Source organism: Bos indicus, chromosome 5 (genome assembly GCF_029378745.1).
Source record: "Bos indicus isolate NIAB-ARS_2022 breed Sahiwal x Tharparkar chromosome 5, NIAB-ARS_B.indTharparkar_mat_pri_1.0, whole genome shotgun sequence".
Lineage (NCBI taxonomy): Eukaryota > Metazoa > Chordata > Mammalia > Artiodactyla > Bovidae > Bos > Bos indicus.
In genome coordinates, this window is record NC_091764.1 from 43,664,664 (window position 1) to 43,691,149 (window position 26,486).

At 42.1% G+C, this 26,486-nt stretch overlaps 1 protein-coding gene across 1 annotated transcript in view; it reads right to left on the reverse strand.

Annotated features, from left to right (window-relative positions):
• MYRFL (myelin regulatory factor like) overlaps positions 1 to 26,486 on the reverse strand; it is a 126,028-nt gene that overhangs the window by 17,047 nt on the left and 82,495 nt on the right. Inside the window, exons 13-17 of the mRNA XM_019960812.2 lie at positions 26,313 to 26,422; positions 9,720 to 9,883; positions 9,017 to 9,080; positions 2,689 to 2,774; positions 59 to 133 (exon numbers count right to left, since the gene is read on the reverse strand). Coding sequence (XP_019816371.2) covers positions 59 to 133; positions 2,689 to 2,774; positions 9,017 to 9,080; positions 9,720 to 9,883; positions 26,313 to 26,422 — 499 coding nt within the window. The remainder of the gene's footprint in view (positions 1 to 58; positions 134 to 2,688; positions 2,775 to 9,016; positions 9,081 to 9,719; positions 9,884 to 26,312; positions 26,423 to 26,486) is intronic.

Genomic DNA, 26,486 nt, shown 5'->3' on the forward strand with positions numbered 1-26,486 from the left:
TTAACAAAAGAGGCCTTCAAGAGTCCTCCCCAAAAGAAAACAAGATGGGAACTCTTACCTGGAAGGGGCACTTGGGGTACATCGGTCTTGATCTTTTAAGCTAAGTATGTAAAGGGAGACTATCGTCAAGCCACTGTTTAAAAAAATAACAAAAGAAAGAGTTATGTGGCTGATTTGATTCCAGATAAATCTCACATAACCAGCTGCCAGAGATGTCCCCTCCCAGACCATACAGATGAGCGAGCAGGGGGCGGGCATGGAAACCAGCACAGTTCTGCTTCTTTGCCCTGATAAGAACGATCTCCCAGTCTTCCTGGAGCTCAGAGGCTCCTGGGGTAGGTGGAGCTGATGCATTTTTCCACAAGCAGCCCCCTGACCCTGGCAAGCTGTCTCAGAAGTGTCTGTCACTAGCGGAAGATTACAAGAGGAAGTGTGTAAAGCACTGGAGGAAGCCCTCTGCTCCTTGCAGGAAAAAGTCACAGTAAAGTTCACATCCCCTAGTGGAGGCAGCCGTGTGGTGGTGCAGGGAGATGAAAGGCCACACAGATTTAGTCAGCAGTAGGTACCAATCCTTTTGGCCGCTCCTGACGTCTTCCTGCAGCCTGTCTTTTGAGAGCTCAGTGCATCAAATTGGACAGAGGAAGGAAAAGCAGTGCCATAAAGTATCCATTTCCACTTTACGTGACTTCAGAATAATGAGTGTATCGCTCCCCACAATGATCGGAACTTATACATCCAAGTGGAGGCTTTCCTCAAAGGTCCTGAGCTTTGGGAAGCTATTCCTAATACCACTCACACATCCCAACACTCAGCATCCTCCTCTCTGGGGGTGGGTGTCTGTAGAACTCTACTATCCCACTGTGTGGGGGCCTGACACAGGGGGACCTCACTTGACCTCCTGCCGGCTCGATGTCACATCTGGTTCCCTAGACTCAACTCCTCATTATTTTGTTCCCCATCAAAGGTAGTTGGTTTACCATCATTAAATACCTACAAAGAAATGTACCCCCCATTTGAATTCAGCTCATAAAGAAAGAATTCCCAGAGTTTTCTCAGAAGCAGCTGGTTACTACCCAGCGGGCACAGGGCTGCTTGGTAAAAGCCATGCTGAGCCCCAAAGATGCCTTCAGACAGAATCTGTTGTGTTGCCGTGGCAACTATTTGCTGTGGTCCAGTCTCCCTGACTTTGTTCTCCCACATTCCCCATTCTCTATCTCCCTACTATTAATCCTTAAATATGTTTTCTGATCCATCTGCTATCTGCGTCAATGCATGGCCTGGGCAGCTTCTAGAATCATACACCAAAAATAGACATCTGCTTCTTTCTTTAGGGTTTTGACCCCTCTCGGGTACACCACAGGCTGGAAACAAGACAATAAGCCTATTACCACCTATTTCTGGTCTTGGAGGTCGACAACATTGGAATTCATAAGATCTGATGAGCACATTTAAAAAGCAGTCTCTTCATGTCAAAATTAGACTTCCTATAAGCTTTGCATTTGGCTTTCATGGGAACCTGTGTCTCTAGAGAATGTTAAGCATGTCTGTGAAAGGTCAAAGTGCTCACTCTGTCCTGAACTGAGAATCCTAGCAGAAGACAAGTTCATTTAGGAGAGAGAAGAAGTATACCAGCTTCTATGGAAATTCTATGTAGTGGTGTCAAATACTTGGGGATGCTTCCCACAGCGGGCAGTAGCAGGGGAAAAGTCAAAATGCTGAGGGGAGAGAAGGGTACAGAGAGACCAACAATGTCTCCTATAACTAAGAAGTTGCCTTACTTCAAGGAACCGGAAGCATCTTCGGGCCCATCGCTTACTCAGCCTCTGAGGATAATTGTCTCATCTGGTACACGGCCCAGCAGCTAGTCCTTTCCCACACTAACACAGCATTTTGGAGGGATAGATAAATACCCATTTTACTCTGTGAATAGTCATACAGGGAACCAGAAGGCAGGGAAGATACAGGCAAGATGACCAGGGCTCAAAGGCTGAGAAGCCATCATAGCGGCAGCACAGGTCTGAAGACCAAAGGCCTGAGAAAAACCTCTCATCCCACAAAAGCACGACTCTTCCTCCTGTGGAGGAGGGATAGCAGACCAAGGGTATCCAGTACTTGCCTAGCAACCATCTTGTCCTTTCTGAATTTGTTTGCTTTAACTGCTTAGCACATTTGGCTAGAATTTCATCATATTGCATATCTTGGGATAATCTCATGGTCTCTTTTGGCATAAAATCCAGAAGAATCCTAATAAACGTAAGTATCCAAGGGAGAGTGGATTGTACCTGATTGTTTACTCACTCTTTTCCTCCAAGTAGATGGGAAAGGAGAGCAAAGATGTTGCAACAGTTATTTGCAGGGGAGGACTAAACAATATACACACACGCACACACATACCTGCATACACACAAACATGAAAGCCACAGCGAGCTAGTAAAAAGTAATCAGTTGATTATAAAAAAAGAGCATTTCATATTTAGGAGCAGAAAGCCTGTGCTTTTTTTTTTTCCTTCAAAGAATGAGTTTACAAAGGGCTCCGTCATCTCTAAGCGAAATCAAAGACCAACACCTGGTTTAAAGGGCTTCTCAGTCTTCAAAGTAAATAGAAAGTCAGTCCCCAGTTCACGTGTGAAAAAGGAAGATGGAAGAGAAAAAGAGCTTGACGTAGAATAACACTGATGTTTTTCTTACCAAAATGCCATCACAGCAATGAGGGTTATAACCAAGCTCTGGAAAACCCAGTTAGGACATGACTGTTTTTTTCCTGAAAAAGAAACCTATAAAAAATTCAGCAGTGAGAAATGACAAATCAGTGACACCAACTTTGAGAAGGATGTCTGAAGGCTCACTCCCCAGGGGATCTTTGCTGCTGCCTTCAGCCTATCTCTCCCTCCTCCTCTCTGAAAAGGAAATTCTTTCAAAGCCAAGTCCCTCCCTTTCCTTGGCACTCCAGGCCATGCTCTCTTTTCCCTGCAGGACAATTGTCTGTGCCATTCATTTAGCGCTTATTCTTGAAGTTCTATGAGAAAAGAGGAGCTGCCAGACAAGATACTGTCAGAAGACAGAGGTCCATTTCTTTTAATAAGATACTTGCGAAAAACAAAATGCCTTCAAGACATGATAGAATAAATCCCAATGGAAGAATTTCAGGCAGCATGACAAATTGCAGGAAAGGTTTTTGTGGCATGAAATACTATTAATTACTCCTTAAATCATATATATTAGTATCCGATTCTGCCACCTATTTTTGAGAACAGTTCTGGGCCTATGTCTTATTTATTCTTATCCCTTCAGCAAATATACATTAAGTACTATGATGAGTAACACTATAGGGGGAAATGAAAATAAGTAAATTACACTCCCTAGGAAGTGAATGAGATAAACCTTTAGGACGGGTACATATTGGCATTAAAAACTTGCACATGAGGAATGAGCCAGAACTAGGATAGACAGCTGTGCAGTTGGTGAGGAATCTGACTAGAGATAGGAGAGGTTTTCTGCCCAGTTAAATATAAACTCTTTAAATATGAGTTTTCCTGCTAATGCAATAGAAAGTGTTATGTTTGCTTCCTCCTGGGGGTCCAGGGTAAGAAGGGAATTGAAGGATGGCAGTAGACAAGAAAAAGCTTAAATTGGTCTTTGAATTTCTTGGGCAGATTATCTGTATAGAGAAAATGTTCTTCAGTGTAACATTGTGGGTGGGATTAACTGCACCCTTTTTAACAATTACCCAAATCTTTAGGGCTATTTTATATATGTATTATAACTGACTCGTCCAGAGGTGCAATAAGAAGCCACTTTGAATACCAATAGGCTTCCCTTTTGGCTCAGCTGGTAAAGAATCCGCCTACAATGTGGGAGACCTGGCTTCAATTCCTGGGTTGGGAAGATCCCCTGGAGAAGGGAAAGGCTATCCACTTCAGTAGTCTGGCCTGGAAAATTCCAAGGACTGTATAGTCCATGGGGTCACAAAGAGTCTGACAAGACTAAGTGACTTTCACTTTCACTGAATACCAATAGCTCAGTTACTAAAGAATCCACTTGCAATGCAGGAGACCCAGGTTCAATCCCTGGGTGGGGAAGATTCCCCTGGAGAAGGAAATGGCAACCCACTCCAGTATTCTTGCCTGAAAAATCCCATGGGCAGATTAGCCTGTTGGGCTACAGTCCATGGGGTCACAAAGAGTCAGACACAACTTAGCGACTAAACCACCACCACTGAATACCGAGAAGTAGATGGTTTATACCATTCCCATACCTCACTGGAATAGTTCTGAGGATGCTCTGCTAGTGCTCTGTGCACAGAAGGAACTCAATGGAATTTACTGAATTGATTAGAATTAAATAGTATTAATTTCAGGATAGCAGCTTCCCTCCCAACCTACTCCCTAAAGATGCCAGATTGTTTTAAATCTGTATGGTTTTGTTCCAAATCCTTTGACCTAATATAGGAAAATCACCCAAGACCTGGAGTCAGACTTGGAGTCAAGCCCTGAACAAGTCATCGAAATGTCATTGATCCTCATTTCTTCATCAATAAAATAGGAAGGATGAAATCATACCTGCCTACTTTACAGAGTTATTGGGTAGATCTAATTAACAGTCTAATGGTTCTCAAATTCAGGTTTGTGTGAAGATTACTATGGAGCTTGTTAAAAATCTAAATGCCCTGAAACATTCTGATTCAATAGGTTTCCATTCAGACTGAGGTGGGGGCTGGGGATCTATAGGAAGCAGGATAATGAAAAGTGTCTGCATCAGTTCCTTTCCTTTCGCCCTTCTTCTCCATGTCCTCAGTGGATTTTTACTTAAACTCTGAGGTTTTTCCAACTTCACCCACGGCAACAGCACACATTGGTATTTTACCAAGCTCCCTGGAAGACTCTGATATATGCCAAAGTATGAGAACCACTGAAAGAGTGGGTTTGAAAATACTAATGGTGAACACTTTTATGGCACTTACGTGTCACACCCTCTTCTGAGTGCTTTATGTATACTAATGTATTGAACCTCACAATAATTCTCAACGTCCCTATAAGGTAAGTACTGTTCTCATCCCTATTTTAGAGATGGGGAAAAATGAGGCTCAGGGAGCTAAGTTCTCACTCAAGATCACACAGCTAATAAATTACAGAGCCAGGCTTTGACCCAAAAACACTTGGGTTCAGAATCTGTGGGGCTTCCCTGGTGGCTCAGACAGAAAGAATGTTTCTGCAATGCAGGAGACCCAGGTTCTATCCCTGGGTTGAGAAGATCCTCTGGAGGAGTGAATGGCAACTCACTCCAGTTTTCTGGCCTGGAAATTCCATAGACTGAGGATCCTGATAGGCTATAGTCAATGGGGTCTCAGAGAGTCAGACACAACCAAGCAACTAACACTTTCAGAATATGCGCTGTTATTCTCAATGCCATGCCGCCTCCCTTTTTCTGTCTGTAAAGAAAGGAGACACTGTACGACTTATTGTTATTATTCACAAAGTCTTCATGGCTACCAAATGAACTCCTTAACTGGTGATCCAGAAACTGAGACTAACTTATTTTCAGCCTTAACTTTTTTCCTCCCTAACAAACTCCCACCTAGTCAATGAAGCCAGCACCAGCTCCCAGACCTTGGCTTGTGTCATTCCATCCAGAACTGCTCCGGCAGCTCCTGTCACTTTCCAGATAAACCTTTGCCCCCTTGAAGGCCCAGCTCCCATGCTACTCCCACAGTGCTCTGAGCGTCTACATTATTTATCACTTCCAGGTACAGCTGGTCTTTTTATTCTCTTCTGATTTTCCCTGATTACTTTAAACTTCTTTTTTCTTTTAAGATTTTTTTTTTTTTAATATAGGCCCTTTAAAAATCTTCATTGAATTTGTTATAATATTGCTTCTGTTTTCTGTCTTGGGTTTTTTGGCCCCAAGGCATGTGGGATCTTACCTCCCCACCCCCCTGGGTAGGGGGGACCTGCACTCCCTGCAGTGGAAGGCAAAGTCTTAACCACTGGACTACCTAGGAAGTCCCTAGCTTAAAATTCCTTAGATGAGGCCACATCTTACTCACCTTTGCCTCCACAGGCATAAGACAGTGACTATAAGAGGTCTTCGAATTGAGTGGATGCCCTTCAATGTCTATACAAGTCCTGGACTCTGTGTTCACACCCCAACACCCCCGCCACCCATGCACCCAAGACATTAAAGCTCTTAATGTTTTAAATTTAGATTGTTAGCCTACAGGGAATATTTTCAGATGGGGTCTCCATTCATGCATTGATTTAACGAACAGTTCCTGAGTACACACTGTGTGCCAGTCCCTGGGGACAGAGAGTGAGGAAGGCAGACACAGTCTCTTCTCATGGACCATATATTGTAGTTAATATCCTGAGAAAACTGTGAAAGAAACAGATCCCTTAGGTGCAAGATGGTTGCCACAAAGGTTACACAGGAACCAAATGCATGTGTGCTTGCTAAGTTGCCTCAGTTGTGTCTAACGCTTCTGCGACCCCATGGAGCCCCCACCAGGCTCCTCTGGCCATGGGATTGTCCAGGCAAGAATACTGCACTGGGTTGCCATACCCTCCTCCAGGGGATCTTCCTGACCCAGGGATCAAACCTGAGTCTTCTGAAGCTCCTGCATTACAGGTGGATTCTTTACTGTTGAGCCCCCAGGGAAGCCCACAGGAACCAAATAGTACCTTCCAATCAGGGCCTCCATTGATGCAGATACAGTTCCTTCTATTCCCTTGCAAACTGGTTAGTACAAAGAGCACCTTCCCTACACAATATTGTTAGTATTTTGTGTTTATTGAGCAACCTGCTATGTGCTGGGCATTGTGCTGAGGACTTTAGATCATTTAATCCTATCAATTATTTTTGTAAGGTAGACACTATTATTATCTGTTCAGTTCAGTTCAGCTCAGTTCAGTTGCTCAGTCGTGTCTGACTCTTTGCAACCCCATGGACTGCAGCACGCCAGGCTTCCCTGTCCATCACCAACTCCCAGAGTTTACTCAAACTCATGTCCATTGAGTCGGTGATGCCATCCAACCATCTCATCCTCTGTCGTCCCCTTCTCCTCTTTCCTTCAATCTTTCCCAAGATCAGGGTCTTTTCAGATGAGTCAGTTCTTCACATCAGGTGGCCAAAGTACTGGAGTTTCAGCTCCAGCATCAGTCCTGCCAATGAATATTCAGGACTGATTTCCTTGAGGATGGACTGGTTGGATCTCCTTGCAGTCCAAAGGACTCTCAAGAGTCTTCTCCAACACCACAGTTCAAAAACATCAATTCTTTGGCACTCAGCTTTCTTTATAGGCCAACTCTCACATCCATACATGACTACTGGAAAAGCCATAGCTTTGACTAGACAGACCTTTGTTGGCAAAGTAATGTCTCTGCTTTTTAATGTGCTGTCTAGGTTGGTTATAACTTTTCTTCCAAGGAGCAAGCGTCTTTTAATTTATGGCTGCAGTCACCATCTGCAGTGATTTTGGAGCCCCCCCAAATAAAGCCTCTCATTGTTTCCATTATTTCCCCATCTATTTGTCATGAAGTAATGGGACTGGATGCCATGATCTTAGTTTGCTGAATGTTGAGTTTTAAGCCAACTTTTTCACTCTCCTCTTTCACTTTCATCAAGAGGCTCTTTAGTTCTTCATTTTCTGCCATAAGGGTGGTGTCATCTGCATATATGAGGTTATTGATATTTCTCCCAGCAATCTTGATTCCAGCTTGTGATTCATCCAGCTGGACATTTTGCATGATGTACTCTGCATAGAAGTTAAATAAGCAGGATGACAATATATAGCCTTGATGTAATCCTTTCCCAATTTGGAACCAGTCTATTGTTCCATGTCCAGTTCTAACTGTTGCTTCTTGACCTGCATACAGATTTCTCAGGAGGCAGGTCAGGTGGTCTAGTATTCCCATCTCTTTAAGAATTTTCCACTGTTTGTTGTGATCCACACAGTCAAAGGCTTTGGCATAGTCAATAAGGCAGAAGTAGATACTTTTCTGGAAGTCTCGTACTTTTTCAATAACACAAGGGATGTTAGCAATTTGATCTCTGGGTCCTCTGTCTTTTCTAAATCCAGCTTGAACATCTTGAAGTTCATGGTATTATCTGTTTCCCAATGCAATTAAGTAAACTTTCCCAAGAACACTTCTACATGTTTATTTATCCATGTATTTATATCTGTTGGCATATATCAAGAAACTTGTCTGCACCATAGCATTTTAGTACTTTTTAGTAGAATACTGAACTCTTCTTAAATCCTCTTAGAATAGTTCAGCGATGTACAGAAGAAGTAGAGAGTAAAACAGGACAATGGCCCAAATATCAGGTCAGCCCTTAACAAAATATAGATGAAGGTCATAAATATCTTCCTCTGGGAATATCAGTGGATCTGAGGCATAAGCTGAGGTTCACAGCTTTCTATGAATGCACCTAGGAAGAGAGGACTGAAGCTTCCCCCTCACTGACACTTCTCTGCCATGGAGAGGCTGTCCTTTAAGCTAATAAATGATTAACCTTCACTTTTTACTGTAAATGTTATCCTATTTGATGAAATGCTCCGTTCATTAATAAAGTTGCCACATTTTAAGCTTTGCAAGCAAATGAATACCTAGTCTCTATTTGCATATAGAGTACCGAATGTCAAAGGGAAAAGAGAGATTTAGAGATTAACTGACATCCCTTTGGGATCTTTTGGAACCAAAGATAAGGGACTAAATCAAGTCAAGGAATACACACAGGTCTTATAACCCAGGGTCATCTGCTGATGAATTTCTCTTGTTGGGGAATATACACACAAAAACTGGCAGAGTAATATTTCTGAAATGAATGTCCCTAACCTCCTCTTTGAAAAACCAATTAATATCTATTAAAGGAATAATATTTAAATGGCTTTGTGCATAAGGATACATACTAGAGAACCCATCAACAAATAAACGATGAAAACAATTCTTGATTAATTTTCATAAACTCCATTTTAATAGAAAATATCATCTCTGTTCATTATAAATTTAAGTCTATTTACCTTGCTGGTTTTTTTGGAAATGGTCCTTTTTGGAGAAGATGCACTAAGAGCTCTGCTAAATTTGCTTTAAAAAGAGAAAGAGAAAATTAATTACAAATCAAATGCCTCTCTGGGAGTTATATGACAAAGGCCCAGGCTGTCACTAACACAGCAGTATGGCTCTTTTTTTGTAATACAGTGGTAATTTTAAAAAGGAAAGTCGAGGCAACTGAGAGTTCTTTTTGTGTAAAAGAACTTTAGTAAATATAAATAAATGCATTAAAATTTACATTTCCCTTTTTCTCAAAACTATAGCCCAGAAAATATGCACTTACATCCTTAAGTAATAAAAAATAGAATAATTTTTGTCCCTGAGGATCAAACATGGTTTTCTAAATTTAGAAATGGTCCCCTTTCCTTGTTAAAAAGAGAGACGGTCTGTTTTGTTAAAATGTAGTGCATCCTATAATCACCACTCTTAAACAGATCCATTATATTTTGTTTCATCTTAAAAGCAGCAACAGAAAAAATAAGAAAATTATCATATAAAATAATTGTGTTTCAAAACATTCATTCTAAAAGATGAATAGAGACTTAATTAAAACAAAGTAATGATTGCTGCTTGGTAGACAAACCATTCAGATTGTTACAGAAAGGTCTTTCTAGTTATAGAAAGACCCTCATTCTCCCTTTCTCCACATTTCTATGGCAGTCGTGGAGGTACCTGATTGAGCTCGCCTCACTGGCAGAGGACTTCGAACTACTGAGCCGCTTTAGCCTGGCCAGCTTTCTGTTCCATATTTCTAACTCTTCTATTCTTTCTTCAAGGTTGTTGGTTAATTTGCAAAGCTGCTTCACTGCACCCACATTTTCCATGAAGATCTGGTCCTAAAAATGAAAATAATTCAAAGCACATAAGTTTACAGTTTGAGACCACTAGATAAGTGTCCGCAGCCAATCTAAAAATAGTTCAACCCTCCATTGAAAATGGTTATACACACACACACACACACACATACCACGACACACACATACCATGACACACACACAACCTCAAGTTCATTCAAGACAAATCTGGAGGCTAGAAACTTAAAGTGATCTTGCTAAACTTCTGGTTGTGCAGTAAAACTGCTTATGTTCAGTTTGCAATAAAATGGAAATATGTCCTTGTAATCTAAGAGAGAGAACAGAGCTGAAGGACATTGTCAAGTTTTGAATCCAAAGATTTATTTTCAATGGCCATTATGCTCTATTTAAAACTCATAAAAAGAAAGTCAGAACAGGCTTCTGAATGTTGATTTGTGTGTGCATCACTAAATCATCATAAGGAATGACTCCAGTTTTCCCTGGTAAAATGTACATCAAACTGCTCAGGTGAAGGAAGGAAGAATAAAGATCTGGGCTTTTCTCTGAGCTCTGCCACCTGCTAGATGTGAGGCCCCAATTAAATAGAACAACTGCTCTGAGCTTCAGTTTCTTCATTTATAAATGAGAGAACAATTCTTGAGGTGTTAATTCTGTCTTGCTATTACATGCAATTTATATTTTAGCTTAAACAAAATTTAAAAAATAACACTTAATTCTTCCTATTCAGAGAAAGTTATCCACATGTCAGAAAGAGCAAGAAAGGAGAGACCAACCAAAACCATAGGGTGCCAGACATCCCTTCCCCTACCCACACACTTCAGCCATCATAGGAACATGTGTGTCTATCTTGTGTGTGCACGCTCAGTGACTAAGTCGTGTTTGACTCTTTGTGACCCCATGGACTATAGCCCGCCAGGCTCCTCTGTCCATGGGATTTCCCAGGCAAGAATACTGGGGTGAGGTGCCATTTCCTTCCCCCAGGGATCTTCCCAACACAGAGATTAAACCCATATCTCTTGTATCTCTTGTATTGGCAGGCAGATTCTTTACCACTGAGACACCTGGGAAGTCCCATAATTAACAATGCTGCTGCTGCTGCTAAGTCACTTCAGTCGTGTCTGACTCTGTGCGACCCCATAGACGGCAGCCCAGGAGGCTCCCTCGTCCCTGGGATTCTCCAGGCAAGAACACTAGAGTGGGTTGCCATTTCCTTCTCCAATGCATGAAAGGGAAAAAGTCGCTCAGTCGTGTCCGACTTTTAGTGACCCCATGGACTGCAGCCCACCAGGCTCCTCCGTCCATGGGATTTTCCAGGCAGGAGTACTGGAGTGGGTGGCCAGTGCCTTCTCCATAATGAACAATACTATATTATATAATTGAAAGTTGATAAGAGAGTAAATCTTAAATGTTCTCACCATACACACACACAAAATGTAATTATATGAGGTGATGGGTTTGTTGATAAACCTTATTATGGCAATTATTTTGCAATATAAGTTTATACCAAATCATCATATTGTACACCTTAAACTGACATAGTGCTATGTGTCAATTATATCTCAACAAAGCTACAAAAATTCAGCTGTGAGGGAGGATAGTTTATTTAACTAAAACAAGATCGGAGATGAATTGATAACTGTGGAATCTGAGTGAAGTATATAAATTTTATTACTGTATATGAAGTATATAAATTTTATTACTCTTCTCTCTCATTTTGTATGTTTGAAATTTTTCACTAAAAAAATGTTTAAAAATAAATAAAGCACAAAATAAAAACAAAGCAAAAAAAAAAAAGTCTCCTGACAAAGGCTCTTCTAAATTTTCTAATTCTGGTACAGATTTTCCTTTACTTCTAAATTTGTTTTATAAAAACAAGTCAGAAATCACGAAGATAGGAATGACATTCTATGGTTCTAAACCATAATAAATGTCATATTACAATTTACTGTAATGAGTAGAAAGCCTTAGAGTAGAATTATAACTGTATTATTTAGAGTGGGTCACAAGGTCATATGATGTCCACTTAGCAGTCCAACACAGGTTCCCAAGCATCATCTCTGACTCCCTCCTCCTGCAGGAAATCCATCACACAGTTCATCATCCAAAATCTCCTGAATCTACCTACTTCTCTCCATCCTCACTGGAATTACTATTTCTCAGAATATTTTTAAAAAAATTTCTTGGCAACTGGCTTCATTTTTTTCTCCTTTAAAAAAAAAGTTTGCTTGATATATTAATTTGTGATTTAGTTCACACTAAAACAGACTGTGGAAAATGATACTGATATCCTCTCTAAACCACAGTCAGTTTTTTCTGCCATGTTTCTCCATAGGACTTTTCATGCTGCCTCATGACACATGAGCGATGGCTGCATTTGTTTGGTTACATGTCAATAATGACGAAAAGCCAGCTCTGATTTTTCCAACTCAAATTTGCCAGCACCATGCATCTTCCATGCAGATCCAATGGGCAGGAAAATAATTCATGTGTTTTCCTATTTAAGAGGAAACAGAGCTGGAGAGGGGATTTACTCCTACCTTTCAATAGTAATGATGGCTTTGACTTTATGGATCCAAAGGAAGATTACCAAAAAAAAAAAAAAAGTTTCTAGAACATGTCATGGGGATTGACTCTTATTAGACGACTTCTGACTTATCCTCTATCATCATAGTGAAGTCAGCACAAATATATTATTCAAAAACATTACTACATTTTTAATCAAAAACATAATCTAGAATTTTCTGAAAATGACCTTTTCTATGCAAGTGGTAAGGTCTCCATGAGTTCAATTTAACTATGAATGTGCACCTAGATGACTGAGGAACTTTTTCTAAGTATCCAACTTGGATGTAGAGGTTCATATTCATTAGCACTGAGAAGTGCATAGGGTTGGGGAATTTTGAAAAGCTTCCCCATCTGATGCCCACTGTTGGTTAACTATTTTGTAACTGAATCTAATTTAATTACTCAACTCTGTCCAGTTATTATTGACCATTTCAAATGACCCACTACCTCAGCTGAAATGTAGCTTTACAATCGTGATGTAAAAATGATGAAAATTAATATGTACACTATTACGTATGAGGTAGATGGTTGGTGAGAACCTACTGAATAGCGTGCGTGAGTGCTTAGTCACTCAGTCGTGTCTGACTCTTTGTCTGTAGCCCACCAGGCTCCCCTGTCCATGGGATTCTCCAGGCAAGAATACTGGGGTGGGTTGCCATGCCCTCCTCCAGGGGATCTTCCTGACCCAGGGATCAAACCCATGTCTCTTATGTCTCCTGCCTTGGCAGGTGAGTTCTTTACCACTAGCACCACCTGGGAAGCCCATTGTATAGTACAGGAGAAAGAAAGAAAAAGGTACAATGTGTTTATAGGACATTTATTAAGTCAATCTCTAAAATGCATACCAATATACATTAGGTGCTGAATCCCTAATCCCTAATTTGATCCCACTTATAGGAGACACCTAGAATAGTCGAATTCATAGGATCAGAAAGTACACTGATAGATGCCAGGGGCTGGGTTGCATGGGAGAGGGAGGATGGGGAGTTAGTGTTTAATGGAGATAGTTTCAAATGAGGACAGTGAAAGATTCAGGAGATGGATAATGGTGAGAGGTGCATATACTTCGTGTCATTGAACTGTGCAATTGTGAAGTCGTTCAGTCATGTCCTACTCTTTGCAACCCCGTGGACTGTAGCCTATCAGGCTCCTCTGTCCGTGAGATTTTCCAGGCGAGAGTACTGGAGTGGGTTGCCATTTCCTTCTCCAGGGGATCTTCCCAACCCAGGAATTCAACCCCGTTGCAGGCAGATGCTTTATCATCTGAACCACCAGGAAGGTAAATATGGTTAAAATAGATGTTTTATGTTATGTGACTTTTACCATAATTAAAAAAAATTTTTTTAATGATTAAACCAGCTTGCCACCAAAAATTGCTCATAAGTCTGGGGGTAGGGGTAGTCTTCACCCAGTATTTAAAAGACTTGCTTTGGGGTAGGGGTACACATTGGAGAAGGCAATGGCACCCCACTCCAGTACTCTTGCCTGGAAAATCCCATGGACGGAGGAGCCTGGTAGGCTGCGGCCCATGGGGTCGCTAGAGTCGGACACAACTGAGCGACTTCACTTTGATTTTTCACTTTCATGCACTGGAGAAGGAAATGGCAACCCACTCCAGTGTTCTTGCCTGGAGAATCCCAGGGACGGGGGAGCCTCGTGGACTGCCATCTATGGGATCGCACAGAGTTGGACATGACTGAAGCGACTTAGCAGCAGCAGCAGCAGCAGGGGTACACATGGACAGTGTGAGCATATTTTTTGGAAGGATACGTAGGGCAGTTTGGCAAGTGTGTGTGCACAGAAAAACAACAGGAAGAGTTTGTGAAACCAGAGACCTTGTTTAGCTTAGACATGCCTCTGTCTCAGCCTCGCCTTTCACACAGTCCCCGTCACAGGCTGCGCTCTAATCATACCTAACTTTGTGCCCCTCATGGAACATACATCAGGTATGCCCTGGCCTCTGACTGCTCCCTCTGCCTTGACCAGCTGTCATCCCTCTTCACCCACCTGCCTTTCACTTGGTGTCATGCTGACCAGTATTATAAACCCCTGGAGACAGGGCCTGCCTTTCGTCCACCACAGATTCTTCAGCACCGGGCGTAAATGAATGAACGTTTTTACAGCCGTGAGTCAAGAAGCCCTGAAGCACTGAGACAACATAACCTTGCTCTCTGGTGAAACTGAAGGGAGTGGCCAGACTTCCAGTCTGTTTCTTTACCCGAGGTTTCTCTCAGAAAAACGAAGTCTATGTTCCAAATTCCCTTTCCATGTTAGGAAATTCGAGTGACCTCAGCAAACCAACACTAGTGTCTGATGCCCTCAGTGTGATGGGCTAGTGACTTGCTGGTCACCTGCCATGTGACTTCCACTCTGGCAGTACACACCCTCTCACAGCCTCCTCACCCGCTAGGAGACAGACCGCAGAATGCTCCCCCATCCCTTGCAGGACTGGCCATAAATGAGCCCCCACACGGGGGAGCAGCCAGGCAGCGGACTTGATTTCTCCTCTATTTGGGAATCCCAGCTTGTCCCCTGCCTAAAAGCACTAAGGAAGGATAACTAAGCCTGATAGCAGAGAATGCTTTGAGAAGTTGAAACAAACTCTTATTGCTTTCCAGGGAGAGTCACAGACTTGAAAAATCTCTCCTTGTGGCATCTGATGTTGCATAGACTGATGTTTTTGTAATAAAATCATGGGAATAAAGCTGCCTATAATTGAGTATTATGAAAATGATTGTCCAAGGGAGAAGAACTGTCTTCTAGCCAATGGGTGTGCCTGGCAATTGTTTAGGCTTTGGATAAACTCAGCTTTAGATCTTTGTCCAAGAGTTTATTTGTGGACAGCTCACCAAGCCTTGATGTGGATTAAAAAAAAAAAAAAAGCTAGAATCCCCAAACCAGAAAAGCAGGCTCTGAGATGATGTGGGAGCTCAGACTTCAGCTCAATTTCTAGCAGGTCCCTGGAGGCAAGGTTTCCCTCTTCCGGGCAGTTTTCTCTTGCAAACAGGGCAACTCTTGGGCTCACTCCTCTGGAGGTTGTGTTTTCACCTCTGCTTTATGTGGGAGGAGCACAAGTTCACGAAACTGTTTACAATTATGTGTTTTATTGTTGCCCTTTGTTTGCTTTAGAATTCTTGCTTAATTTTCATTATCTCTGTTTCAATGTAATTTTCTGTGGAAGGGCTTGAGTCCTTTGACTGAGATGAGTTTCCAGTTGAACAATCACATGGCACAGTTCGTTGCAATTCTTTGATTTCTTGTCTTCCCTGGGTGGCCAAGGAGCTCTGTTTGTGGGCAGTGTCTTATGACTCCTCAGGGCCAATATAGTTCAATATTCAATTAATGACAGAATCAATAGTTCTTTTTCAAGGACCTGGGATGTGCTAACCATTGTCTTAAGTGTGTGTGCTCACTCAGTCGTGTCTCATTCTTTGTGACCCCCAAGGACTGTAACCTGCCAGGCTCCTTTGTCCATGGACTTTTTCAGGCAAGAATACTGGAGTGGGTTGCCATTTCCTTCTCCAAGGGATCTTCCTGATCCAGAGATCGAACCTGTGTGTCTCTTGAGTCTCCTGCACTGGCAGGTGGATTCTTTATCACTGCGCCACCTGGGAAGACTGTCTTAAGTACAGGGAGAAAACAATTAGATAAGGCAGATAGGATCTCTGTCTTCATAGACCATGTTTTCTAGTGGGGAGATTAGCCAAGAACAAGTAAACCAGAAGTAAATAATATAGTTTTAAGTTGTAATTAGCATTAGGAAGGAAGCCATTGAAACAAAAAATAATTGTTCCTCTTTTAAGCCATTGGTATAGATTTGGTCTATTTTATTTAAGATAGCAACGATGGAAAAAAAACTTAAATAACAGAATCAAGCGGAAAAGTATATTCTTGTCCTGCAAAAGAAAGGTAATCCAATAGAAAACTGGGCCAAGCAATTCACATAAGGAGAAATCTAAATAGCTAATATAAGAAAGAGATGTACAACTTTATCACTCATCAGAAAAACATAAATTAAAACAGTAAGAAACCACTTTACCCATATTAGAAGTGAAAAAAAATAGAAAGTCTGAAAATGTCAAGTATTGATGAGGACACAGAGAAGCAGTCAGCCTCATGTACTGCTGTTATGAGTCGGAGCTGACTAACATTCTGGCAGCATTTTGTAGAAATAAAGCTGTGTAGATCCTATACCACTTCCGGAATGCATGCCAGAGAAAACCGCCCACATATTCACAAGGAGGCTTGTGTGAGAACATTCATCGCTGCATAGTTGTGGTCAACAGAGTTGGAAGAGTCCATCACTGGAAGAGAACGTAAGGACACAAGCCAAGGAATTTCACGCATCAAAGTAGGAGCAGATGTATATAATTCAAAGAAATGTAAAACACATTCATGAAACACTAATAATATTCCAGACAGCCTGACTATCCAAGGATATATATGAAAGACATTAGCATGGCTGCCATTGTTGTGGGGGGTGCATGGAAGAGGAGGATGCAGAGAAGAAACAATTGAAACATGTATAATATCATGTATGAAATGAGTCACCAGTCCAGGTTTGATGCACGATACTGGATGCTTGGGGCTGGTGCACTGGGATGACCCAGAGGGAGGGTATGGGGAGGGAGGAGGGAGGAGGGTTCAGGATGGGGAACACAGGTATACCTGTGGCAGATTCATTTCGATATTTGGCAAAACTAACACAATATTGTAAAGCTTAAAAATAAAATAAAATTAAAAAAAAAAAGAAGGAAACAATGTAAGAAAGAAAAAGAGCAGCACAAGGAGGAAGGTAGTACCTCCACTCTAAAGTTCCAGAGGTAAAGACAGAGGAAAATCTACTAGAGAGAAAAAAAAAGGAAAGAAACAGATTTTACAGCTTGAGAGATACCACTCCAAATCCAAAGTGTCTTTACCTACTCTCCACTGCTCTTACTCAGTTTGTCGTTCGAAGGCAGAGTGATGGACTCTGCGTGGTTGAGACTGAGCTCAGCAATCTAAGAGCTTCATGGAAGAAGGCTAAGCAAACTGAACTATACCTACAGGGACGAAGCTGTTCTGACCTAGTGGCCAGACTTTACAGGTAAAGAAAAGTTAGTACTTATCAGAAAGGGACTGGAGTATCCTTAAAGACTTACTTTTTAAGAAACTATTCAAAAATATTCTCTTTGAAACTTTTGGCAAAGGTCCGTGTAGTCAAAGCCATGGTTTTTCCAGAAGTCATGTAGGGATGTGAAAGCTGGACAATAAAAAAGGCTGAACATCAAAGACTTGATGTCTTCAAACTGTGGGGCTGGAAAACATTCTTGAGAGTCTCTTGGACAGCAAGGAGATCAAACCAGTAGATCTTAAGGGAAATCAACCCCAAATATTCACTGGAAGGACTGATGCTGAAGCTGAAGCTCCAATACTTTAGCCACCTGATGCCACTGGAAAAGACCCGGATACTGGGAAAGACTGAAGGCCGGAGGAGAAGGGGAAGACAAAGGACGAGATGGCTGGATGGCATCACCAACTCAATGGACAAGAGTTTGAGCAAACTCCGGGAGATAGTGAAGGACAGGGAAGCCTGATGTGCTGCAGTCCATGGGGTCACAAAGAGTCGGACACAACTGAGTGATTGAACAACAACCACCACTTAGGTAAATGAAATGTGAAATTCCAGGTATTGAATTAGTAAAGGCATGAATAAATGGGCTACCTGATCTTCAAAGCTTTGCCACCACCTGCTGATACAATATTTAAATTGCAGTTTTAGGTGTCTGGAACAGTGCTTCTTTTCCCAACATTTTATTACAAAAGTTTTCAAGCATACAGAAAAAAATTCAAGCATGCATTAAAAAAATTTTAATTGCAGAGTAAATGCCCACATACTGCCTCCCACTGTAATTTCACAATTAGCATATTGCTCTAATTCCTTTATCACACATCTGTCCATCCATCCATCCATCAACCCATCTTGTTGAAATGCATGGAAAAAAATAAATGAGCAATTACTTTTTAAAGATATAGCTACAAAAAGAAACTTCCAAAAAAAACAATAAATGTCTTGTGTGTATGTGTCTGTGTGTGTTAGTCGCTCAGTTATGCCCGACTCTTTGCAGCTCCATGGACTATAGCCCACCAGGCTCCTCTGTCTATGGAATTCTCCAGGCAAGAATACTTGAATGGGTAGCCATTCCATTACCCAGGGGATCTTCCCAACCCAGGGGTTGAACCTGAGTCTCCTGCATTACAGGCAGATTCTTTACTTTCTGAGCGTCAGGGAAGCTTAGTACATGGCATATATCTCTCTAAAATTAAGAAACAAGAGAATTTTCTCCCTGCTCCCAGTGTAAAGAGCTCCTGGGAAAGAAGATGATCTACATGGATTTCCCTAGAGGTCCAGTGGCTAAGACTCCATGCTCCCAATGCAGGGGGCCTGGGTTCGATCCCTGGTCAGGGAACTAGATCCCACATGCTGCAACTAAGAGTTCACATGCCACAACTAAAGATCCCACGCACCACAACCAAGACCTGGCATAGCCAAATAAGTAACTTTTTTAAAAAAGATAATCAACAGACAAGTGGTCAGTTGTTAATATATCCAGAGTTGGTTGCAAAAGCATATGAGCTTTAATCATTTGGCTTGGGGTCAAGTCACTCAGTGAGTGCAACAGGGTATACTAATTCCTATGGGAAATATCACTGCAAATAACGAATGAATTCTATTCCTCTCTTGATGAGAAAAGAAGGGACTTCTAAACTAACTATGGATGGGGCAGGGTGGAGGGTGGCACTCCTTAGTACCACATTCCCAGATCTGATATCAAGGGAACCAGAAATCTGAAATGTGTGTGAAGATCTCCTAATTTTATTTGTTTGTTTGTATTTTTTGGTATGCAGGATCTTAGTTCCCTGACCAGGTATTGAACCCATGTCCCCTGCAGTGGGAGTTCTGAGTCCTAACCACTGGACCACCAGGGAATTTCCATCCTAATTTTTAAAAGCAGGCAATGAATTTGAAAATTTCTTAAACATCGTGAGGTAAAAAAGTATCTGCAGGCCAGACTTCACCACAGCCTTCCTATCTATGACCTGTGACCATAACCTTTTCCTTATGAATTAATACCTTCACCCCTGTCTGCAGCTCCCCCTCAATCCCCTAATTGTTTGCTCACATTCTATACTTCCAGTCACCTCCATATGTCTTCATCTGAAAGTTCAGCTGGCATTCCAAACTCGAAATTGAACTCATCTTTTCCCCCAGAAAAACACCTCTCCTTCTGACTTCCTTATGTGAAGAGAACCACGTCTCTTCTATTCACTGCGATTCAAAAACTCATGCATTAATATAAGCAAAGTCTTATTGAGAACCCACAAGGTATCACATACTGTTTTAAATAACACAGGATGGGGACTTCCCTTGTAGTCCAGTGACTAAGGATCCACCTTCCAATGCAGGGGATGCAGGTTCGATGACTGGTGGGGATACCAAGATCCCACATACCATGGGGCAACTAAGCCTATGCATCACAACTACTGATCTCACAGCTACTGAGCCGGGGCCCTCTAGAACCTGTGCTCCACAGCAAAAGACACTCACACAGCACGATGAAGACCTAGCACAGCCAAAAATAAAGAAACAAACTGAACATACACACATACGCAAACACACACGCGAGATCGACAAGGCACATTCCTAACCTTGAGAAACTCTTAGTCCAGTGGAGGAGACACTGAATAGAAAAAGAAGGATAACAGAGTGAGACAGACACTCTAGAAGATGTCTATCCAAAGGCCTAAGGCAGCGTGTAGACAGGAGCAATCCAGGCATCATGGAATCCATTAACTCAATCACCCAAGATCTCTCAAAATCCTACAGTCCCCTAAACCCTGGGGTTAATGCCACATAGAAAGTACTGGAGATAGAGTTTGGAAAAATATAGAAAGATTTGCTCTCACACAACCACCCAGGGAGCTTGGCAAAGAACAAGTAGGCAAATAAAGGAGCTCATGTCAGATAGGGACAGAAGTCTCCAGAATGCTGGGAGCAAGTTTGCCGTATGTCCCATGTTAGAGGCCCCACTGAGGGGGAGCATGAGGCCTGTGCCAGCTGGAGGGAGAGCCCTTTTCAAATCATTGCCAAGGCGCTCTGCACCCTCACAGCGGCCCTGGATCTTAGAAACAAAGTGAACTCAAGCACCGCAGAGACTCTTTTAGCCAAGGTGGTCAGAGAAGGTCTTGCTTTGCGATCCAAATGATGAGATCATCTGAAGGGAGGGTCTTTAGGGCAGAGAACAGTCCACAGAACACTTCCAAGGCAGAAACAAAACTTGGAGTGTGGGGAACAGAAAAAAGGCTGGTAGGGAGGAGCTGGGAACAAGTCATGCGTGTGTGTGCAGATACATCAGATTCTGAAGGTCTCAGCTCATTCAGATGGTGTTTGGTGGCTGAGGGGTGTGAGTGTTAGGAAATGAGTTAGAAAGGGAAGATTCCATCCAGATTGTGGAGGGTTGTAATCATAAACCAGTGAAGATTCAACAATGGGAAAGGGGGATTATAGGATGAGATATTTGTTTTGTTTTGTTTTGTTTTTAAGGAAAATGATTCTCTTGGCATCTAGTAGGTCAGTTACAGGGTTGCTATGATGGCCAAGGAGAAAAATGGAGAGAATAAAGAAGGGAACTGATATACAAGAGACAGTGCCAAAGTAAGAACAGCAGGACTGGGTGTCACATGGATACTATGGATGAGAAGAAGGAAGGTTTGGGGGCCTTTATGATCCCCTTCCCCCCTTGGCCACACTCAGTCCCCACAACCCACCAATGCCTCCCTTCCTTTGTCTCTCAGTCTCGTCACTTCCCTTCCATCTGAGAACCCCTGCCTAGTCTCCAGGGAGCCCCTCTCCTTCCTACAAACTAGGTAACACTTCATCTATGCATTCCACAGATTCATTACATCTCATGTTTTAACTTAGAGCTTTATTTCTTGGGTACCTGTCACATCACCCTGCTTAGACTGACAGCTACTTGAAGACAGGAACCAAGTGTTATTTATCTTTGTATGACTCAAATAGACAATTCTTGCCACATTACAGCTGCAGGAAAAATAGAATCCAAGAGAAAAAGTGGCCACTAAGTTATGGCAGGGTGGCTTCTAACATGCAGTCTTAAAAACACACACAAACAGATTATTCAAGAACTGGTGCTCATAAGATGAACCTCATCTTTATATAGGCTCCACTGTGAATTCCTTTAAGGCAGTTGTTATGTTTATTGTGGACATTTTTATTATACCACGTATACCTAATAATAATGCTCAAGAAATGCAACCAGTTGTTCCCAAATAATCACAGAAACAAATTTTAAAAGTTGACAAGTAAAGAGACAGATGAACAAGCCAAAAGGCAGAGCCCCAGTAGTCTAGCTCAGGAGACTATGGTGTCCACTCTAAGGCTCCCTTGCTCTCAGTATGAACCCCGAGTCCTCTCACCCCATCTCCCATGGCTGAGCTTTCACTGAGCCACCCAAAACATGAGAAATTTAGAGAAGCAGCACATCACCCCAGGAGAGGTTTATCTCACAAGGTCATCTCTCCTGTTAAGGAGAGAACGGGTACTTCCCTGGCCATCTAGTGGTTAAGGTTCACCTTCCAATGCAAGGGATTTGAGTTCAATCCCTGTTTGGGAAGCTAACATCTCACATGGCCAAAAAACAAAACATAAATAAAACAAAATCAATGGCAACAAATTCAATAAAGACTTTAAAAAATGGTCTACATTAAAAAAAAATGTGAAACTCATATGTAAAACAACCACCAAAAAAAAAAAAAGAAAGGAAGAAGAGAAAGAAGAGTGGCTTACATCAACTTTGGCTGACATCCCTAATCTCCAACTTTGGTTGTTGTATGGACAATCTGTAAAGATCCAGAATTCTCTTTCCTATTTCAGCTTCAAGTCCAGGTGAAAATGATATAGCAACCATGGAGCACAACATTTCAGCATTTCCAGATTCTAGTTTGCATTTTAGCTCCAGTGAGAATTTCTTTATAAAAGAGAAGAGAAATGGAGTGCAGAGGGAGAGACTTGTATCTTAATTGGATCTCCACCTATTATTATAACACACAAAGCCCAGGAAGTGCTAACGAAGGTCTTGAAAACAAACAGGTCTGGACAAAGCAAGATAGATTGCCATGGTGCAACATGAATAGGGAGGAGCCCAGGAAAGCAAGAGTCTGTCTGTACATCTTTCTCATTGCACAGTTAAGAAAGAGCCTGGAGGTACTTTCCTGGCAGTCTAGTAGTTAAGACTTTGCCTTTCAGGGCAGGGGGTGTGGGTTTGATCGCTGGTCAGGGAACTAAGATCCCACATGCCTTGCAACCAAAGAGCCAAAACATAAAACAGAAGAAATATTGTAACAAATTCAATAAAGACTTTGAAAATAGTCCATATAAAAAAAAAGAAAAAACTTTAGAAAAAAAGAAAAAGAGTGTGGACAATAGGAATCACATACCCTATGACTTTTTTTTAACATGCATGCACATTTTATTTAACGTGATCTCATGGACTGAATTTTTTTGCTGTCTCGTTAGTTGTATTTGAAGTAGAGTATTGGAGAAGGAAATGGCAACCCTCTCCAGTGTTCTTGCCTGGAGAATCTGAGGGGTGGGGGAGCCTGGTGGGCTGCCGTCTATGGGGTCGCACAGAGTCAGACATGACTGAAGCGACTTAGCAGCAGCAGCAGCAGCATGGACTGTAGCCCGCCAGGCTCCTCTGTCCGTGGGATTCTCCAGGCAAGAATACTGGAGTAGGTTGCCATTTCCTTCTCCAGGGATTTTTCCATATGCAGGGACAATTTCACAAGAGAATGAAGACCTGAAAACATGAACAGAGCAGCAAACTTCTAAACTCATTAGACAAAGAAACAATAAACTTGTGAAGAAGCGACAAGACAGAGAGATTTGGGTTAGGGATAGAAAAAAGTGAAGAAGTAACTAGTTAAGGTTTAGTTAAACAAGGTTTATTTATGCAAAATTCTTTGCCCCCAATTCCAAAGGGCTTCCTTCCTCCCGGTACAGGGAGGGGACCTCTCATATCAGCCTGTGCTACTTCACCATAAAGGATATTCTGGGATGAACTTATAATGTAGAAGAGGGATATTCCAGAGTGTGGAGGTTTAAACCAGCAATTCAAGTCTGTCCTCAGAAGTGAGTCAAAGAAGAAAGCCGGGCTTTAGAGTGTGGGGATATTCATCTGCTCTTGGTGTCACAGATGCTGTAAATGACTGTGGCCTTGGTGACGTTGCCATAGACCATATCACTACATATCTCTTCCTAAGAGAATCGTCCCTTTTCCTTTCTGGATTCTTGTCAGCTCTAGTTATTTATAAACTCAGTGTCCCCTTGGCATGGATGGCTTTTCAGGTGATAAGTGAACCTGGCTGCTTGGAATAGGAATGCCACCCCCCAGCTTCCTAGGATTCTGGGCTTGTTTCTTAGCAATGAACTTGGGATATAGCTTCCCCATGGGAAGTGGGGCATTGGCCCTCAGAACTGCTAATCTTCTTGACTGTCTCCATTCAACTCATCTGGGAATGGGAAAATACTAGGCTAGAGGGAGAACTATTAGGTTGGCCAAAATATTCTTTCGGGTTTTTCCATACCATCTTACGAGAAAAACCCGAAGAAATTTTTGCTGAACAGTGACAGTCCTAAGGTCCTCAGCAGGCGCTACCCACACAGGTAACATAGAAATCTCTTTCCTGAATGTTCCAGGAAACAACTGGAGACAGAAGTAAGACAGCTGCTATCAGACGAGACCCCAAGAGCCCCCACCTTGGCAGCCTGGTGACGTACTCCAGGACCCTGAGGCTGACAGCTGGGCTTCTGCTCTTTCTCTCACCCCAGGAAGCTTGAAAATGCAAGAGTGTGAGGGTGACTTTATTTTACATATACCTCTAAATATATTTTATATTTTAATATATGTTTAATGGCTTCCCAAGTGGCATAGCGGTAAAGAAACTGCCTGCCAGTGCAGGAGATGCAACAGGCGTGGGTTCGATCCCTGGGTCAGGAAGACCACCTGGAGGAAGACAGGGCAATCTGCTCCAGCATTCTTGCCTGGAAAATTCCATACGATACCTCTGAATATATTTTATATTTTATTATATTTTAAAATATATTTTATAACATTTTATTTTATAAATAAAATAGTTTGTATTTTAAGTAAATTATATACAAACTTTGGTGTTGTTTTTATTATTAAAAATACATTTCTGGGTAACTCCCTGCTGGTCCAGTGGTTAGGATTCGGTGCTTTCAGGGGCCCCAGGTTCGATCCCAGGTCAGGGAACTAAGAAGCCACAAGCCGTGTGGTATGGCCAAAAAATTTTTTTTAATTTCTTCAAATACATTTCTGATGATAACACCTCTCAAGTGAACGTAGCCTAGGTCTGAGAGACTGAAGAATTTCTCCTATGGAGGATGTGGTCCTAAGAGGCAGGAAAGTGAAATTTAAGTTGCTTAGTCATGTCCAATTCTTTACCACCCCATGGACTCTAGCCCACCAGGCTCCTCTGTCCATGGGATCCTCCAGGCAAGAATACTGGAGTGGGTTTCCATTCCCTTCTCCAGGGAATCAGAGGCAGGAAGAAGTATTAATAACTCAACTTCTACTACTCGGCCCTTGCAGCCCAGTGAACAGGCCATCTGATGCTGTAATCTAAGTGATTGTTGTTTAAGAGCTTGTAGGTAGAAGACTGAAAGGGCCTACCTGGCTACTCCAAGTGTGTCTTGCTGACCGGCAGGACTGGCAAAATAGGTTTTACCTGGAGGCTGGTTAGAAATGCAGGATCTTGGGTCTCACCCTGTTCTGGCTGAACCAAAACCTGCATTTTAATAACACCCCCACTGATTCATGTTCACTTTGAAGTTTTTGAAGCACTGCCCCAATGAGCTGACAAATTACAAATTACTCTTCACTCAAACATCTCTTCCGACTACCATGAAATCCCCATGTCAATCAGCCTTCCCTCCAGCATCAAATATTATAATGCGATGGAAAGCAAATCAGCCACAGAGTGAATCTGCAACCCTTGCGAAAGATGCAGGATTTCACGGAATTAACAGATGTGATCTGGGAGAGCCCCTCAAATCATAACCGAAGCATCAGCTAGTAAGGAAATGGCAGACTCCTTAACAAGCGAAGAGGAACTAATCTACAAGGGTGGTGACATTCCTTCACAAGAGAATGATTTGAAAGAGAGAGAGAGAGAATGATTTAAATATCAAAGAATTTCAACAGGCCCTTGGGAAAAAAAGATGAAGCTCATGAATATCTTTGTAAAAATGACCCACTTTTTGATTGTGCTGTGAAAGTCAAACATACAGTTTTGTTGAAAACCTATGCTTAAAAAAAAAAAAAATTCAACACTTCATTCAGTCTTCAATCATTCTGAGGAGCACATTGTGTTAATTATAACTTAAAGGATATCATGTGAGAGAAATGACACATTCGCAAGGTTTAGGCTCATTTTTCAAGACAAAGTCTAATCAAAACTGGCTGCCACTATTTCTCATGATGTTTGGTCCTTGTTTGCAGGGCAGTCTGGGTAAGTGGACTTTCCCAGGGCCACTACTCCTCAGACAAGATCCACGGTTTCCAGTGTTGTTTGTGGTCTTTCCCCTTTTTCCCTAACGTGACTTCTTTTTGGGTCCCTACGACCAGTGTGGGACAATTAATACCTGCTTACTCTACAGCTCAGTGAAGAATTCTTTTTACTGTCCCATTTCCTGGTTGGATATTCAGGGCACAGTGAATATCCAACATGGGATAATCTGGCCACAGAATGGGGTTCACCTGTGGGGTTAGAGCCCTAGGGGAGCTATCTGTTCAGGGATTACCTTATCCACCATGAGGAAGTTCTCCAACGTCTCTCCGTTTTCACAGGTGACATCGCCGACCTCCCTCACAGCTCTGGGCAGGATCTCTCGCACCTCCTGGGCAATCATTCCTAGACACAAACACTCCATCAGGTTTCGTCAGGAAAAGACCTTTCCCAGGATGGGAATGGCGAA